Raw genomic sequence first — 18,169 nt, 5'->3', positions numbered from 1 at the left:
CTAGGGGTGTGGTTTGATTCCTCCCTCTCCTACAAACACCATACACTCAAGGTGGTGGGTACATGCTTTGGCCTAATTAAAACCATGAGAACATTATTTGATTTGATTCCGCTTGCTGCGAGGAAAACAGTGGCTGTGACATTAATACTTTCACGCGTAGACTACTGTAATAGCCTTCTGGCAGGGGTCAATAAATCAACTCTGAGGAGACTACAGGTAGTGCAACTCGCAGCAGCCAGATTGGTCTTAAAACTTCCCCATAGGGCGTCAGCATCAGCGGCTCTGAAAACTCTTCATTGGCTACAGCTACACAAGAGAATTCTATTCAAACTCCTGGTTACGACCTTCAGAGCTACTCGCCGACTAGGACCAGTATATCTCTCCACAAGATATACACCATACACCACAATGAGGACACTCCGATCTACATCTGCAAACCTCCTCACATTGCCTGGTTTCCAACTCAAGTTTCAAAACTTTATTCGACAGCAGTCATAAAAGCAATCTTACACTATTCCATACACAATAAATACTACAAGAAAGTTAAGAGCATTTCACTTTTTAAGAAACTCATTAAACATAATGCTGTCATTTAAAGAAAATTGACTACATAAAATCATACAATCAGCCATATCAATAATTTCATTAAACAATATCTAGCTGTTGTAAAGTGCGGGTGCGTATAGTCCATAACCAGCCTAGGAATTTTGCCACAGCAATCGCCAGAAAAGGGATACAAACAGATTCTAATATTCTTAGCGCCTCTAAACACCTGCGTGTTCCTACATTTTGGCAAGCTGGTTTTATCCATTTGCGTCGAGGATTAACTTACAAGGGACAGACAAACAATATATGGGCCGTGGTCTCTAACAAATCTTTACAGTAAGGACATTTATCATCCTGGTTTGTCGACCAATTTCGAGTGAACGCCTTTGTAGGTAGCGTCCCGATTCTAAACTGAAAATACAGTTTTCTATCGAGTGGTTTTTCAATGATGTCCCAATAGGGCTCACAGGATGGTACAGATTTAATGTTTAGATAACGTCCTGTTAAGTTTGTGTTAGAGCCTTTACATTGGGTGGACATCCATATCATTTCCCAGTATATGTTCTTTAATATATCCTTTGAGGGAAAACTTTCAATATTAGATGAGTTCCACAAATGGTCTAATTCCAGCTTACCAAGGAGCCCTTTTATTTCTTTTAGCCACACAATCGAGTGAAAACGATCTGCCCTAATGATATCCTTTAGGGCAGTTGCAAAGTGCACAAGTTCAGGGGTGGTCATAAGGCGTCTCCAGTAAAGTAGCGGGCGTAGTCGTGCCAGATCCTTGATGTGTTTCCTACCTAAATCATACGCCAATGCCACGGTAGGGGTACTTTGGGGGACCCCGACCAACCTTCGAAAGAAACTATTTTCTGCTAAAGTTAATTGCTTTAGATTGGAGTAACCCCAAAGTTCCGAACCATATAGAGAGGCACTAATCACTTTCATGTTATGTATTTCAAGGGCAGGGGTAATGGACTTAGTCTGTGAGGCTTTATATTTGTGAGCCACTACTCCTGCCAGTTGGTGAAACTTTAAGGCAGCCATATCGATAAGGTTTTTCCAGCTCAGGTTACATTGGAGGTTTATTCCCAGGTATGTGAATGCCTCGACTTGTTCTAGAGGGATACCATTAGAATTTATTGAGCCCCTAAAGGTGTTCCGCTGGTTTAAGCATATGAACTTGGTTTTGGATGTGTTTATCTCAAGTCCATGTGCTTTGCAGAACTCTCCGAAGGCGTTTACAGCTTTCTGGAGCCCGCTAGGTGTACGGGACACTATGAGCGTGTCGTCCGCAAACATGAGAACAGGCACACGCTCTCCAGCCAGAATCGGTGCATCAGTGGGCGTGCGACTTAGATGTTTTACAATACCATTAATATAGATGGAAAACAGTGTCGGTGCCAAGACACACCCCTGCCGAACCCCTCGTTAAACTGGGATTGTGTCGGTCACCTCACCCTGAGCACCCCACCTGATTCTAGCGTAGTTGTTCTCATGTAAACGGACGAGTAGCGTCACTAGTTCCGGAGCCATCCCAGCTTCAACAAGTACCCCCCAAAGCTTGGAACGGGGAACTAGATCGAAAGCTGATTTTAGATCTACAAATACAGCATAGAGGGTTCCTTTAGTGAGCATTACGTTCCTCCAATAAAGGGCTATAAAAAAAAAACCTGGTCTACTGACCTTGTACAAGGACGAAACCCTGCTTGGTAGGGGGATAGAATATCATTTTCATCGATCCAGGTTTGTATTTTATTTTGTATCATACGACCTATTATTTTTTGTGCAGAGTCTATAAGACTAATTGGTCTGTAATTACTGGGTAATGACTTGTTACCCTTTTTATAAACTGGGATGATTTCTGCTCCCTTCCAAGAGGTCGGTATGGGAGCACCTCTGGCCACAGAGTTTGCTAGCCACTCTTAAAGTACTGGCACCAAGTAGGACGGTCACTTAGGAACACATCTGCAGGTATGGCATCCATTCCTGGAGCACGGCCCCTTGTCACGCAATCCAGCGCTAAACTAACATCTTTTGTTGTATAAAGCTGGCTTTGATAGAGAACTGTGGGGGGTAAAGAATAATCCCTTTCAGTTGGCACACACGCATATTGGGGCCTGAAAAATTCTACCCATTGGTTTTGGGCTACGTTATTTTGTGGGGGTAGGGCCACCCCTCCTCTATCCCATTTGACCAGAGCCCAAAATTGACTCTGGTTCTTTGCGTCACATGCGGATTTCAGGTCCCGCCAGAGGGCCTCGTCCCAATTTTTCTTAGCCTCTTTTTGGGCTTTCCTATAGATGTCTCTCGCTTTTCTCACCCCTAAGATATTCTTATTTTTAAGTTCTATGCTAAGATTCTGGCGGGCTTCTCTACAAGACTTATCTTACCATCCTGATTTGGGCATTATATTTTGGGGGTTTCCTGGTTTCTTCTCCTTCTTAAAGAACTCCTGAAGCTTGGTAAAAAAAATAGTGTGGGCTTCAAACATAATTTCAGAGAAATTTCGCTTGTTAACGTGTCGGTTAATCTCAGCTATTTCTTCTAGCACAACTTTTTTAAGCTCCCCTAATCTCTCAACGTTCTCTATTAATCTGCCCCATTTAATGTGACGCTGATTATTCGAAGTTACAATATCTAGGGTAGTTTTAATTCCTCCTTGATTTATTTTTCTTAATCCTTCGGTTTCTTTAAGGCCCATACAAAGAGGATTATGGTCACTCTCCATTCGGGTTTTTACTTCCATGTCAATCAACCTATGCCATAATGTAACATCCACTAGGATATAATCTATCCGACTACAGGATCTGCCATTATCAAACGTTTTGTTTCCCTGTCGATCCGAGGGGGTTCGCCCATTTGTTGCTCTGAGTCCTCTAGCTAAACATAGGGCCTTCATTTGGATAGCCACCGCTGTCCATCTAGTAATTGCGGGAAGCTCTAGCTGCGGGATACCCCACTTACTATCCTCTTCTTCAGTTAAAGTTTGGTCTTCTAGGCCGAGCGGTTCAAAGGTGGTATTAACATCGCCCCCAACAATGAAGAGCAGGTGATTTGGGAGAGCTTCGAGCTCATGATCCAAAGCGGATATAACTTCTGATGTTTTGCCACTCGCTACTCCCCTAGCATAGATATTAAATATGACCATCCCATAACCATTGACCCAAGGAAGAGTGATTGACAATATAACGTCTATTAAAGAGCTCCTTTGTTGAATGCTGCAACATAGATTTTGGCGAACCCAAATTATTAGGCCCCCTACCGGTCGAACCTTGGGGTTTTTTATGGCTGGGATGTGGAAATTGAGGTAGCCTAGATGATATATTGGGGTCACAGACGATGTTTCTTGGAACAGTAGGATGTCAAACTGGTCTATAAATGTGCACCAATCCGGTGATGTCAGCTTATTTGAAATCCCAGCAATGTTCCAGGAAAGAAAAGACAACCCTGGCTCTACTGTTCCCTCTACATCTAAGGGGGCATAAGGTAGAAAAGAGCTTTGTAAATCATCCCCCAGCCCTATATCTAAATCAATATTGGTGTTATGATGACGTGTATGTTGAAACTCAGATGCAACTAGGTCAGGAACAGGACATGGTTCTACCATTGGGGGGTTTGGCTGTGTCTCCAAATATCTGTTCTTAGTACTACTGTTTAGAGTAGATGTTTCCTCTGTCGTTTTCCCCGAGAATGAGGGGATAGCGTGCATCAGACGAAGGTCCTTCTCTATGGGAGTGTCTACATTTTTTAACTCAGCTGGCTCGTTAGACACAACTCTGTCAGACTGTTTGAGTCAATCACACTCATTCAAGTCTGACAGTGCCCCAAACCGATTTTCAAGATTGATTTCCCATTCACTAGGTTGGGGGACTCTACCCCACTTGTGGGACACCAGATTCCATTTGGTCTTTAAGATACTTGGATTCCCTATTTTACTGCGCTGAAAAAAAAAATCCAGAGTTAATGGAATGATGTCTGTGCTCCTACGGTGTGGGGGAAGAATGTTCCTCAAAACCTCGGGAAGAACTTCTGGGTTTAGGAAATACAAAACTACACAGTCACCCTTGAATTTTTTTACGCCATTCCCTATCCATTCTACCCTTCTTGCCATGGTGATTTCCTCAGCTAATTGTTGTTTACCCCAAGGGGATATCACCATGTTGTTAGATAGCCAGTGGAAGGCTTTGCTAATCAAAGAGGCTGTAGATTCCACTTGACCCAGCTTTAGGAAGGGTACATTGGCCAGAACCAAAACTAAGGGGAAGCCTCTACAATTAATTGAACCGGGCCTTTCTCGGTGCCTGTGTTCATAAGTTTAGGTCGGAGAGCTTCGATATTAGTTCCCTGGTTAGTATTGGGTTCAAATTGATGGGGCGTTTGCACAATGGAGGTAGTTTTATCCCTGCCCTCTGTCTCTACATCTGGTATGCTAGCTATGGGGTCGGGTCTGCTTAAGGCTGGGGTTGGTATATTGGCCACCTTTTCCTCTATCTGATTTATGATGCCCCCTAGCCTATTTACCTCTATTGTTAAATGGTCAATTTTGGCTAACAGCGGTTTAACAGCATTCCTGATCTTAGAATCAATCATATTCACTAATATTTTGATTTGGTCATCCTCCAGTAACACCTTCCTACCTAACTCCCCATTTGTCTCAATTGTGGGTATGGGTTTAGGAGGGGAGACAATCCTTTTCCTGCTAGAACGTAACCCCCCACGTTTAATCTGGCCCTTTCTACATGTTCTTACTGCTCTAGTTACAGGGGGAGGCGCAGGGGAGGGGGGGAGGGATTTTACTGGGGTCATATTAGATTCATCTAGGGACTCGTTAACCAAATTAATAGCAGTTGAGGTGATTTGGTCAAGATTATCTTCCTGAGTAAAAACATTATCAGGGAAGTCACTGCAATGTACCTGTATCGGGACTTCGACCATATTTGAATCTAGCGAGGAATTCAATGTAGGGATTAAGGGAGAAGAGCTCAAGCCCAGGGATATCCTTCTCGAACTATTTATTTTACTAACTACTTGTACTAGGTAGTTATCCATGGTGTTGGAGGCTGAAGATGTCTTCTGTTTAGACATATTGCACTCAATAAAATAGTACCCCAGTTACACAGGGAGCTCAAATAAGCCAGTAATTAGCAAATAACAAGACAGACCAACATAAATGATACTTGGGGGTGTTAGAAACGGTAAATCTTACTAACAAAGCTCCATGGGAGAAAGACACGGGAGACAAAATAAGATTCCTGGCCCAGTCCAGTCACGGTCAGTCTCGGACTGTCTCAGACTGTCCGCCCTTTGTCCGGGCTTCGTCCCGAGCTGCGTCCCGTGCACGCGTCCCGCTGACGCGCTGTAGGGCCGCCTAAAATACTGGAGGCAAGCTGAAGGGGAGGAGACACGGGAAGAGGCGGCAGGTGTGCGCAGTATGGATATCGCACTGCCTGGTGGGCCTCGCAGTCCCAGTCCCAAGCTGTCTAAAAACTCCAGGCACGATCACCAGCAAAGGTAGCAAAGGCAGCAGACTTCAATCCTTGCGAGATAAGGCAGTATCCCAGAAAACCGACTGCGAGCGGCTCCCGCGGAGCGGGGGCCGCGAGTCGTGTTTTGAAGGCAGGCAGGCAGGACAAGCAGCAGAGGGGAGGAGACACTGGAAGAGGCGGCAGGTGTGTGCAGTATGGATATCGCACTGCCTGGTGGGCCTCACAGTCCCAGTCCCAAGCTGTCTAAAAACTCCAGGCACGATCACCAGCAAAGGTAGCAAAGGCAGCAGACTTCAATCCTTGCGAGATAAGGCAGTATCCCAGAAAACCGACTGCGAGCGGCTCCCGCGGAGCGGGGGCCGCGAGTCGTGTTTTGAAGGCAGGCAGGCAGGACAAGCAGCAGAGGGGAGGAGACACTGGAAGAGGCGGCAGGTGTGCGCAGTATGGATATCGCACTGCCTGGTGGGCCTCACAGTCCCGGTCCCAAGCTGTCTAAAAACTCCAGGCACGATCACCAGCAAAGGTAGCAAAGGCAGCAGACTTCAATCCTTGCGAGATAAGGCAGTATCCCAGAAAACCGACTGCGAGCGGCTCCCGCGGAGCGGGGGCCGCGAGTCGTGTTTTGAAGGCAGGCAGGCAGGACAAGCAGCAGAGGGGAGGAGACACTGGAAGAGGCGGCAGGTGTGCGCAGTATGGATATCGCACTGCCTGGTGGGCCTCACAGTCCCGGTCCCAAGCTGTCTAAAAACTCCAGGCACGATCACCAGCAAAGGTAGCAAAGGCAGCAGACTTCAATCCTTGCGAGATAAGGCAGTATCCCAGAAAACCGACTGCGAGCGGCTCCCGCGGAGCGGGGGCCGCGAGTCGTGTTTTGAAGGCAGGCAGGCAGGACAAGCAGCAGAGGGGAGGAGACACTGGAAGAGGCGGCAGGTGTGCGCAGTATGGATATCGCACTGCCTGGTGGGCCTCACAGTCCCGGTCCCAAGCTGTCTAAAAACTCCAGGCACGATCACCAGCAAAGGTAGCAAAGGCAGCAGACTTCAATCCTTGCGAGATAAGGCAGTATCCCAGAAAACCGACTGCGAGCGGCTCCCGCGGAGCGGGGGCCGCGAGTCGTGTTTTGAAGGCAGGCAGGCAGGACAAGCAGCAGAGGGGAGGAGACACTGGAAGAGGCGGCAGGTGTGCGCAGTATGGATATCGCACTGCCTGGTGGGCCTCACAGTCCCGGTCCCAAGCTGTCTAAAAACTCCAGGCACGATCACCAGCAAAGGTAGCAAAGGCAGCAGACTTCAATCCTTGCGAGATAAGGCAGTATCCCAGAAAACCGACTGCGAGCGGCTCCCGCGGAGCGGGGGCCGCGAGTCGTGTTTTGAAGGCAGGCAGGCAGGACAAGCAGCAGAGGGGAGGAGACACTGGAAGAGGCGGCAGGTGTGCGCAGTATGGATATCGCACTGCCTGGTGGGCCTCACAGTCCCGGTCCCAAGCTGTCTAAAAACTCCAGGCACGATCACCAGCAAAGGTAGCAAAGGCAGCAGACTTCAATCCTTGCGAGATAAGGCAGTATCCCAGAAAACCGACTGCGAGCGGCACCCCTCAAAACTAACGGAGGGAAATCTGCTACTGTGTTAGGTGCAAAGGCTTGGAATTTTATGCCAAACAAATTGAGATCGATGGAATCCGAAATGCAGTTTAGGAAAGCCCTAAAAACCTGGATCTGTGGAACAACTGACGATTCTTGTCTTGCCCTCATCTATGATCTTCATTCTCCACTGTCAAGCTCGTTATCTGTACAGCGCAAGCAGGCTCCCTTGGGAGTGACAGTTCGCGCTTTATAAATGCCAAATTTCATTTAATTTGTTAGTCATATAGCTACCGTTTCTTGAACCTCCCGGATAGCTGCTTTCTGCTACAGATATTTTTCAATGTGATTTTGTTTGGCCTTAAACTGCAGGTTTCATCCCAACTGGATAGGCTTTATCCACATGCCATTCATGCCTCCTTGACTCTTTGTTCTTGTGTCGTTGTAAATGTGGCCTTTCTAAGTGGCAGACTCCTTTTTCTTTTCAAATTTACAACACTACAGAACTGTCATTTTCTTCAACATTCCATGAAGCTGTAAATTTTATTCAGAATTATATATAGGAATCTGCCCATAATTAAGTGGTTTTACATTGAGTGGTTCCAAGAGGGCAATAATGGAGCTTTATGGTGCACACTGATGGAAAACCGTGCATTATTTATTTATTTGAAGAGTTTTATATAGCACAAACATGACCCGCGCGGGTATCAGAGCGCTTTACAATTGTTAGAGAGGATATAGTTATGCAATGAAACTGGACAGCTACAAATGTATGTTCTGCTTGCCCCCCATTCGCACCCCCTGTATGATGATCTCATGGACCTGTGGAAAGGGAGAGGAGTCCTGGGGGAGCTGCTCTCAACATGGCAGTTGTTACCATCTTTCCCCTCTACATCTCATTTCTATAAAAAAAAAAGTACCCAGTGTCCTAACTTGACCTCCTGCTGGTCAACCCTTCTCAGTCTTTATCAAAGGCATTGGGTAATAGTAACACCAATCATTTCAAGCACTTAAATGTTGCAGAAACAACAGTATGAAGCACTACATAAAGACTAAACCTTGCAGGTTTCATATCTGTTGGACAGCTAAAACTAGGTTCCTGAGGAGCTTGTCAAATTGCACATGTCAGACGCATCTTGGAGCAATACTAGCAGGACAAATGTTTTGAAGCCCTGACCACTAATCTCTCTCATGTTGGTCTAAAAGTCAGTCCAGTAATGTTCTAGCTTAGTGCCGATCCGGAAGTCATGGACCAATTCATTGTGGCTGCCAGTGTACACTGAGGGGCATTGAAGAAGCTGAAGTTCAGCCATGCCTCACATAGACCTTTGCCAGCCACCAGTCATCACTTTGACCATGTGCTCTCTTCATAGATGTTTTTAAAGTTGACTCTGCCAGAAGACATGTAGGTGCATTTGATTGGTCCAGTGAACAGTTTGGTAGTTAGTTCTCCACAGGCAGGAGATCAACTCCACATGTTGTACCTAACTTTTTAGGAAGTAAAGAATCTGAGAACTGTAGAGCGTAGATGCGTGGCCTTTCAACATTTAAAGCAGTATGATTGTGTGTGTGTATTCATTGAGAAAACACAAAAGTGATAGAGGGCCCAAGGGATTTTATAGATTTGCTACGGATTAAATCCGCAAATCCATATGATCAAAAAACAAACGATTAATGCTGGGTCTAATATATCAGTTGCCTACTAGAGGAAAAAAGATAACTACACACCTCCGTCATCAAGGATAAACCACAAGAAATTATGTAAGATTATTAGTAAGATTATGGAGTAAAGAGACCCTTTCTAATGGTTGGATTCCCATCATTCACCAGCGTGATTTTTATCATCATTTGAGCATCTGTTCTACCTATTCTGGGTGTATACATTGCCAGAATTTCGATATTTGACTTGAAATTCACTCTACAGTTCTTGAGAGAACCAGTTCTTGTGGTTAATTGTTTATCATGTGCTGGAGGTTGTGAATTCAATGTTTTTTTCAGATTTGTTGGATCATCGGACTAGAACTTTTTGCGTATCTTTGGGTGCTTGTGAGGGGAGATTCAAGCACCAAGTGTATAATGGACTTTGTGGATACACTGTACGGGCAGACGATGAGGTGTGCAGCAGGTATAGACTGGGACAGTGTCCCGGCTGCGGAACATAATCCTGGCATAACCTATCCTGGCCTCCAGATTTTCAAAGCTAGGTGCAGTGAATCTGCAACTAGATCATGTCTCTACCAGATAAGACGTTAACGAACTTGTCCGTTTTCTCCTTCGGACCCTGAGTGCCCAACAGATGGTAATGGGAGGTTGCGCAAATGCTTGTTTAGCGTGCTTAGTAACATTAACCCTCGTCTTTCCAACTTTCCAGTCTTCCAGTGACATTTCATCTATCACCAATACTCAAACTGTAAAAACTTCCCCTGAGATTGTAAAACTTTTCTGAGTCTGCCATGGTAATTGTATTGGTTTCTGTTTCAGGAATTCTTCTTTCATTGCATGGCTGGTAGGGAAGGTCTTGTGGACACAGCTGTAAAAACCAGCCGCTCTGGATATCTTCAGAGGTAAGTTCTCATTCCCAGTGACCCTCCCCACTTTGTGGGATTTGTTGTGAATTGTGGTTGATATCAAGCTTCTGAAGGGAATCTTTCCTTTCATAACATGGTGTTTGCTAGTGAACGGAACCTTTCGAGTTCTCCTCCCAGAGATGGTAATTCACGTGTATGAGATTTGGGGAAGCGTGAGGAGGCATAGCTGAAGAAATCCAGCACCGACAAGGCATTTGGGTCTGGGTTTCTATTAGTGAAAGTGCTTGGTAACTGATGGGTGAGTATGTGTGTTTGAGGGTTCTGTGGATGGGGGGGGTCAAGAAACCCAGGGTTGTGCACGTTTGTGTATGCTAGTGATTTCTTATTGATTCATGGTTGAATGACTGAGTGCATTGTTGAGAGAGTGAGCAGCAGGAGTGGAAAGTAGCCTCCCTATCGCCCACAACTATGACTTTGGACTACCATGTACCCACTCATCATCATGCTCGTTCATACGCCCATTCATTCATCTATCCATCCACATGTGACTGTATTCATTCACTCATTCATACATGCCCCCAGTCATCCTCATTCATCCAGGCACGCAGTCATTTACTCATCCAGCCACCCAGTAATTCCCTCATCCATCCATCCTTTGACCTAGTTTTGCATTTATCCATTTAACAATCCACACAAACACAAATTCGGCAATTAGTGAAGAAGTTCCTTCATTTTTTAAATAAACTTTAAAGACTTTTTTGATGTGGGCGTGTGTCTGTTTATATGTGCCTATGTGTACAGGTGTGTGTCTGTATGCTAGTAGCCATGTCTCAATGTTTATGGGTGAATGTTTTTTTTAAACATTTTTTTTATAGTTTTATTTAAGTTTTTGAATACAAACAATAGGAACTGCGAGTTCCAACAAAACCAGTCAGCATGACATTGCATTAATAAGACAGCATTACCGTACAAAGCAGCGGAGTGTTATATATAGAATAACACATCAGGTGAGCAGCTCGTACATTACAGTGATCAAAATAATAATTCACATACCTCTATCTTCAATTTCAACCATTTCAGACCTTAAACACCCATGGATCCACGGGGGCGCACGAATAGCAGATATCAGACAGGCTTATTATATCAAAAACATGCGTGTCTTTCAGAATATAATATCAAGGCCATCCACAACAAGACCTGAAGGTGAACATCATCGATCATCTATAGGCGGGCTGGGTTCAGGGGAATCGGCCTTACTGCCGTGCCCAAGTTAAGAATGGTTCTCAGATGTCACGTGGCCTCGAAGTCGAGGGCATTAAATCCCAGAAAACGCTGAGCTGCGCGTGTCCATACGTGACATCAGCCAGCCAATCCCTCATACAAGGTACTCTTTTCCACCGCCAGCTAAGGGCAACCTGTCTTCGTGCAAATAATAGGAGGAGAATTTCCCTGAACTGGCTGCCTTTTGAAGCCAGAATTCATCTGAAAATAGCCTGCTTGACACACAAGGCAGTACACCTGAACTCACCCGGCTACCTCACTCAGAAGCTGACAATCTCTGGCGGCTCTAGAAACACTAGAGGCACAAACAATCTTCTGCTGAAGCCTCGAAGATTCCGGAAGGAAAAAACTTACAAACGCTCCTTTTCAGGAATGGCACCTAGGATCTGGAACTCACTCCCTCCCGAAACCAGGCTCATCTCCTCTACTGCACTCTTTAAGAAAGAAGTAAAAGCTATCCTCATGGCTAAATACACCTGAACTATTATTTCGGACTCTCTAAAGACGCTGGACCAATCTGTACTACTTGTTCGACCGCTTTGCTTATTTGCATGAACTGTATTATTGATATGTATTATTGATATATATGTATATGATTGGCTTTGCCCCCACCTATTTGTACTGTTAGCGTTACTGACTTACCTGTTTGACTATGTTCCCTCATCTACCCCTTCCTTGTAAAGCGCTCTGATATCTGCAAAGATCTTGTCCGCGCTATATAAAACTTTCAAAATAAAAAAATAAAAGGAGTGCATGTAATTTGCGCTGTGTTGGTGGTGTGCAAAAGGTACAGCCCGATGCTCAGTCTCAGTGGGGGGACCTAAGCTCACCGTTTGGATAGAAGTCTGCAAATGTGTATAGGTTAATTTCACTCACCACGGTCTTACTCACCCCATCTTTAATGCAGGGAAGAATGGGGGTCCGTGTCAACGGTATGGATGGAGCATACAACAGAGGGACATTTGCCCTTCTACGAAGCGCATTCCACGCCAATCTCAGGGTGCCCGCAGTGTCCACGTCTCCACTGGGATGGCTTGACGCTTGATATAGCGCCACCCCAAGCGGTAACGGGGCCACTGCATCAATCTCCAATGCTACATGAGGTTGGTACGGCGTTGGGTGAACCCAGAAATAAAGGAACTGAGCTTGAGCGCATAAAGCGTATATTTGCATATCTGGAGCACCCAGACCGCCCTGTTGCAACAGGAGAGTCAATAGATCCCATGAAACTCTAGCTTGACCTCCAGCCCAAACCAGGGACAACAGCTGCGATCTCAAGGTGGAAAAGAAGTGTTGCGTAAGAGGAATGGGCACGTTGACAAAAAGGAATAGAAATTTCAGCAATATTATAATTGTGGCCAGCGCTATCTTTCCAGCAAGGACAAAGGCAGTTTAGACCAGAGTTCGACTTTACCCTCCAGCCAAGTGGATGCCCTACCGAAATTCAAGTTCCATAATCTCCTGCATGTCCCGGCTGAGCCATACTCCCAAATACTTGACTATGGGTGTATGTTTGAGTTTATGGGTGTATGTATGTGTTTATGGGTGTATGTATGTTTATGGGTGTGTGTGTATGAGTTTATGGGTGTATGTATGTCTTTATGGATGTATGTATACGTTTATGGGTGCATGTATGAGTTTATGGGTTTATGTTTGTTTATGAGCGTATGTATGGTTTGCCTCTCTGTCCTTATGTCGTTCTGTGCCTTTAGCAGTGTATGCCTTTGAACAACATTGCAGTATCATCCAGTTGCCCCATGGAAATGGATATCCAAGTATAAGGGTGCCGATTGCTACAGTTGGTTTCTTAGCCAGTAGTACCCGCCTTCTGTTGTTTCTTTAATACACTACCAGAGTCTGAAGTTTGAAAAGAAAGCCATTAATCAGAAGAAATAATGTGCTTTTTGACCGGATGCAATGATATCAGATGCCATAGTCAGTCGTTCGCGTTGTACTAATATTGGTTTGCTCTCTGGCTGTAAGTATTTTATTACTTGTAGTAGTGTACACTCCCACATTTAACACGGTAACCTCACCCTGCAATAAATAAATGCAGCCGAAGAAAGCCGCGATTCTGGTGCTCTCCGAGCATTAAGCTGTCTGAACCCTAATAACCCTCAGGCCTGGGGTGCTGAGTCTTTCCCTCACATGACACTCTCGAGGCTTCTATGCGCCTCATCTCGTGCGCGCCGCGGCTGCGGACAGCCGTCTGTTGCTTCCGGCTTGCTGAGGTGTTTCCGGTGAGGGCGACACTTTCGGCCCCTTTTCAGCAAGTCGCTGCACTATTCAAAGATTGCGTGTGGTGTGGGTGACACAGCCGTGCTTTAGCGGCTTTCATCTGACGGTATCTGTCAAAGAGAAACACACTGGAAGGAGGTTTGAAGTGGGACATGATGAAACCAGTCTGAGTCATGCAAAGAAGGGTGTGAAAAAGAAGCACCCCTCAGACAGTCGTGTAACTGGAACTGCATGAGGTCAGATGCCAAGATCGGTATTAAACACACACGCACAACTTTAAAATGAGCAATGACAACGAAACCTTCTGATATATCATCTACTTGGCCAAATTGTGAAGAGTTTCTTTCAACAAAAACATTTATCTCAAGAAAAAAAACGGACTTTTTTTACAGTTTCTTTTGTACTCGTGTAGCATTTCTATCGAATTCTCTGTTGAGTTTCCAAGAATTGTACCATCTCATGCCATAAAGGTGTCATGCATACATGGCTGACAGATCATGTTTAAACCGGTTTACCTTCCGTCTCCATGTCGGAGGGCGCTCCTTTTTCAGTTCTGTACATTCCATTCATGAGTAACCGGTTTCAGGTGTTCGACTGCTCAATGCGGCCCATTGAACCAAACCAAAGCTGCAGTTCCCAGACTGCACGGATGTGATGAGTGAAAACCAAGAACTGGAAACTGTCTCAGCCTGACACACACTCATGTGGTGACCTTAGCTCGTTTGCAAGTCGGAGCATTTGGTGCATCGTGAAAATGAAACAGAATAGTTAGTTGTAAAAAAAAAAACAGCAAGCAATGGCATAGCCAATAGGTCTCGCCTTTGGGCCCTTATAAGTGTTTAGCCATGCAACAGTTGAGGTTGTTGCACTAATTTATTTATTTTATTTTATTTATTTCACTTCTATAGCGCTACAGCTACCCAACAAAGGGTTTCCCGGCGCTGATGATTCAGTGCATTGAGATATTCAGATTTTTTTTAGATGTTGAACAGCCAGGTTTTTAAGGCCTTCCTGAATTTCAAGTGATTTGTTTCCTGCCTAAGGGTCAGTGGAAGAGTGTTCCAGAGGGAGGGTCCAAGATATGAAAAGGATCTGCCGCCCATTCTCGCCAGCCTGATTTTGGGGATCACAAATTGGTTGGCTGTAGCTGAACGAAGGGTACGGGATGGACGGTAGGGATGTATAAGATTTTGTAGGTACTTGGGTGCCTTGTTAGTTGAAATCCTGTGCATAAGACATAAGGATTTGAATTTTACCCGGTTCTCGATTTTCAGCCAATGCAATTCGCGGATGTACTTGGTGGTGGGTGTGGAGATGGGAATTTTCCACAGTAATCTTGCGGCAGCATTTTGCACTGTCTGTAGTCGTCGGGTTGTGGCCTTGTTGGCCCCCAGGTATAGCACGTTGGCGTAGTCGAGCCTGGAGGTTATCAGAGCATTGATGACCGATTTTTGGGTATTTTTGGGCAACATCCAACAGATTTTCTTCAACCACTTTAGAATCGCAAAGCAAGTAGCTGATGTCTTAGTAGCTTGCTGGTTAAGACTAAGTGATTCATCAATGATGACTCCAAGATTGCGGGCTGATTTGACTGGAACCGGGGGTGTACCCATCACATCATCAGGCCAGTGCTGGGGTCCCCAGAGTTCTTTGTTCTTGCCCAAAACAAGTAGCTCTGTTTTCTCGCCATTAAGTTTGAGAACATTTTTTCTCATCCACTCTGCGATGTTAGTGAGGCCGATTTTTAATGACGAGATGTTGTTGGAGTCCGAGGATGATAGAGAGAAAATAAGCTGTGAATCATCAGCATACGAGTACATGAGTAGACCAGACTCTTCTATCATTTTGGCCAGTGGGCTCATGTAAATATTGAAAAGCAGCGGGCTCAATATAGAGCCCTGCGGCACTCCATGTTTAAGGATCATAGTGTCAGAGCATGCTGATTGGGAAAAAACTTGGAAGGTGCGTTGTTCTAGTAGGGATTTAATCCAGTTGCAGGCGGCGCCCCTAATACCGGTGGCGTGGAGAGTTTGCTCAAGTACAGCATGTGACACAGTATCAAATGCTGCACTGAGATCCAGTAACAGCAAGGCAACCGTTTCTCCGCGGTCCAACAATAGACGGATGTTCTCAGTTACGCCCAGCAGGGTCGTTTCCGTCGAGAATCCTGTGCGGAATCCTGACTGATGAAGAGGTAGTAGATCCTGGGTGGTAATGAAATCAGTGAGGACTCTGTGAACATGTTTTTCCAATATCTTTGCAAAGGTTGGTAATAATGAGATAGGCCTAAAATTGGATGGCAAGTTGGGGTCTGTTCCAGCTTTTTTTTTTCTAAGGATATTGTGCTGGATAACTAAACACTTATAAGGTCCCAAATGCAAGACCTATTGCCTATGCCAATGCTTTTATTTTTTTTAATGAGTTAATGTGTATTTTTGCCCTTTTTAAGCAACAAATGTCTACTCTTATTCATTTTCGCATTTCATGCTTAAATATAGTGCTTAGTGCAAGTGTTGCATAATTTTGTGCAATTTTTGCATAACTTCACAAAAGCAGATTACACAGATTTCGTACATCACACATTTATAAGGTGGCTCCTTGCAGTGTTCACCATTTTAATGCTACTCAAGTAACACTAACCCTAAACCAGCATTGGGGTACCTGCATTAAAGCACTAGAATTCTACGTACACTATGTTGAGCTGAACTCACATCTATCCTCAAGTGAAATTCACTCGCCCACTAACTCCCCAAGAGGCTCTTCTGCCAGCTGATTATGCATTCCAATAATTACCGATTTCCACTGTGCCACAGTAGTGAAAGGCCTGTAACAGCGTAGCGTCATTACACAAGAAGACCAATTCTTAAAGAGTGAAACCAGGGATGCGCGAAGAACCCAACAAGGATACAGTTCAAGTCTGGGGTGCACTCACATTAAATCGGGGTGCATGGTAACTGCACTCATAACTGACTGAACGTCAGAAAAGTGGACGCTGTGGCCATCAAACAGTTGCGGCGGCGTAGCACGGATATGTGATACCAGCCAGTTGCGCTAAGTGCTTGAAAGGTGCAATGCGATGTGCTCCACAGGGGCTCACTGAGGATCTTAGCTCGATTGTAAAATGCACTCAGATGTGAACTGAAAGTTTAAAGTGCACTCAAGTGAAATGTTCAATGACTACTCTGCTGACTGATTTGCGTGTAGGGGGCATCGCAGCTGTTAGCTTGTTGTAGTGGTGGTGTAATAAGGGTGGGAGGCCAGCAGTTAAAGTGCCAAGCACTTGAAAAGTGCAACAGGAATGTCCAAGATGCACCAAAATGCTACGGATCCTAAGTGAGGCGGTGTGAGCAACTCTGCATCTTTATTCTGGAACGTTCCGATAATGCCAAGGCACCATCCAAAATACCATACACTGTCCATTCCTTCCTGGGCGAAGCCATTCCCGAGGCCAGTGAAAGCAGCTGTGTGCGTGTGTGAAATCTGGCAGATTACACACGCACGAGCATGTGAAAAGGTTGGAGCGATTCCAAAACTTTGTTTTCCTAAAGCAGTGCATGCTTGCTGCTCTAGGCTCGACCTAAAAAGACCTTTTTCATTTGGGTCTACACTAGGGGTGGGTGGAACTTGCGTAGTTTCACCCTGCGGAATTCTTCAGAGTTACATAAAAACTCAGCGAGATTCCATGGAGTTCCACGAGCATGCGGAATTTGGCACATCACGATCCACGGAATGATTTGTAATGCCGGGAGTTTTTGTTTCGTGATGTAAAATCGGCACAAACAACTTCACGCGGCATGCCAGAGGGTGCTGCTTTTTTCTGCCGCACAAGTAGATTTTCTATTCAAGTGTTAGCTTTCTCAACGCGAACGGTCGGGACTTGTCGCGACTGACCGAGTTCAGAAATGGGTCGAGGAGGCGTTCTAGCGCCCGAAAATTGCACTAGGGGACCCAAATTTGCACCCCCAACTTAGTGTTGGAGAGCAGTGCATGATAAAAAATGCCTCCATGCGGCAGTTGGTGGAGTTGTGCCGGAACTTCACGTTCCACGTGGAACGCAGAGTTGGCAGAACTCCGGCGGAGCGGAATATTTCATCCACCCCTAGTCTACACTTGTTCGACTAAGAATATGAAGCCCCTTTTCATTCTCGTGCTATCCCTACATTAATCCGGACCTCAATTTCATAGCAGTCAGCACTTTATCTGCTTGTTGAATATCTGCTCAGATTGTGTGTGACAACGGTGTCCTTGTATATTTAATTTAGTCTCTGCAATACTGTTCGGGGCTCAGAACATGTCCCAGATATGTCCATTTTGTGTAAATATAGGGACACAAGCTTTCCTTTTGTTATGTTAGGTTAGGTTGTCTTGTAAAGCGCATGGCTACCCCAGCAATGGGGTGTCCCAGCGCTGTAGACCACGGGGGATCCCGTCCTGGCTTTCCCTGTGAGATGATCCCTGCTGGGTATCTCCAAAGTGAAACCAGGCATCCCCGGTGTATGTGGGGGGCC

At 45.4% G+C, this 18,169-nt stretch overlaps 1 protein-coding gene across 1 annotated transcript in view; it reads left to right on the top strand.

The window, feature by feature from the left end:
* The window catches only part of POLR1A (RNA polymerase I subunit A), a 514,608-nt gene that overhangs the window by 317,954 nt on the left and 178,485 nt on the right, over positions 1-18,169 (top strand). Inside the window, exon 21 of the mRNA XM_078678659.1 lies at positions 10,096-10,178. Within this exon, the coding sequence (XP_078534785.1) occupies positions 10,096-10,178 (83 nt within the window). The remainder of the gene's footprint in view (positions 1-10,095; positions 10,179-18,169) is intronic.

Source organism: Lissotriton helveticus, chromosome 2_2 (genome assembly GCF_964261635.1).
Source record: "Lissotriton helveticus chromosome 2_2, aLisHel1.1, whole genome shotgun sequence".
NCBI classification, from domain to species: domain Eukaryota; kingdom Metazoa; phylum Chordata; class Amphibia; order Caudata; family Salamandridae; genus Lissotriton; species Lissotriton helveticus.
Note: the sequence above shows the minus strand (reverse complement) of the source record. Positions and strands in the feature narration are given on the sequence as shown.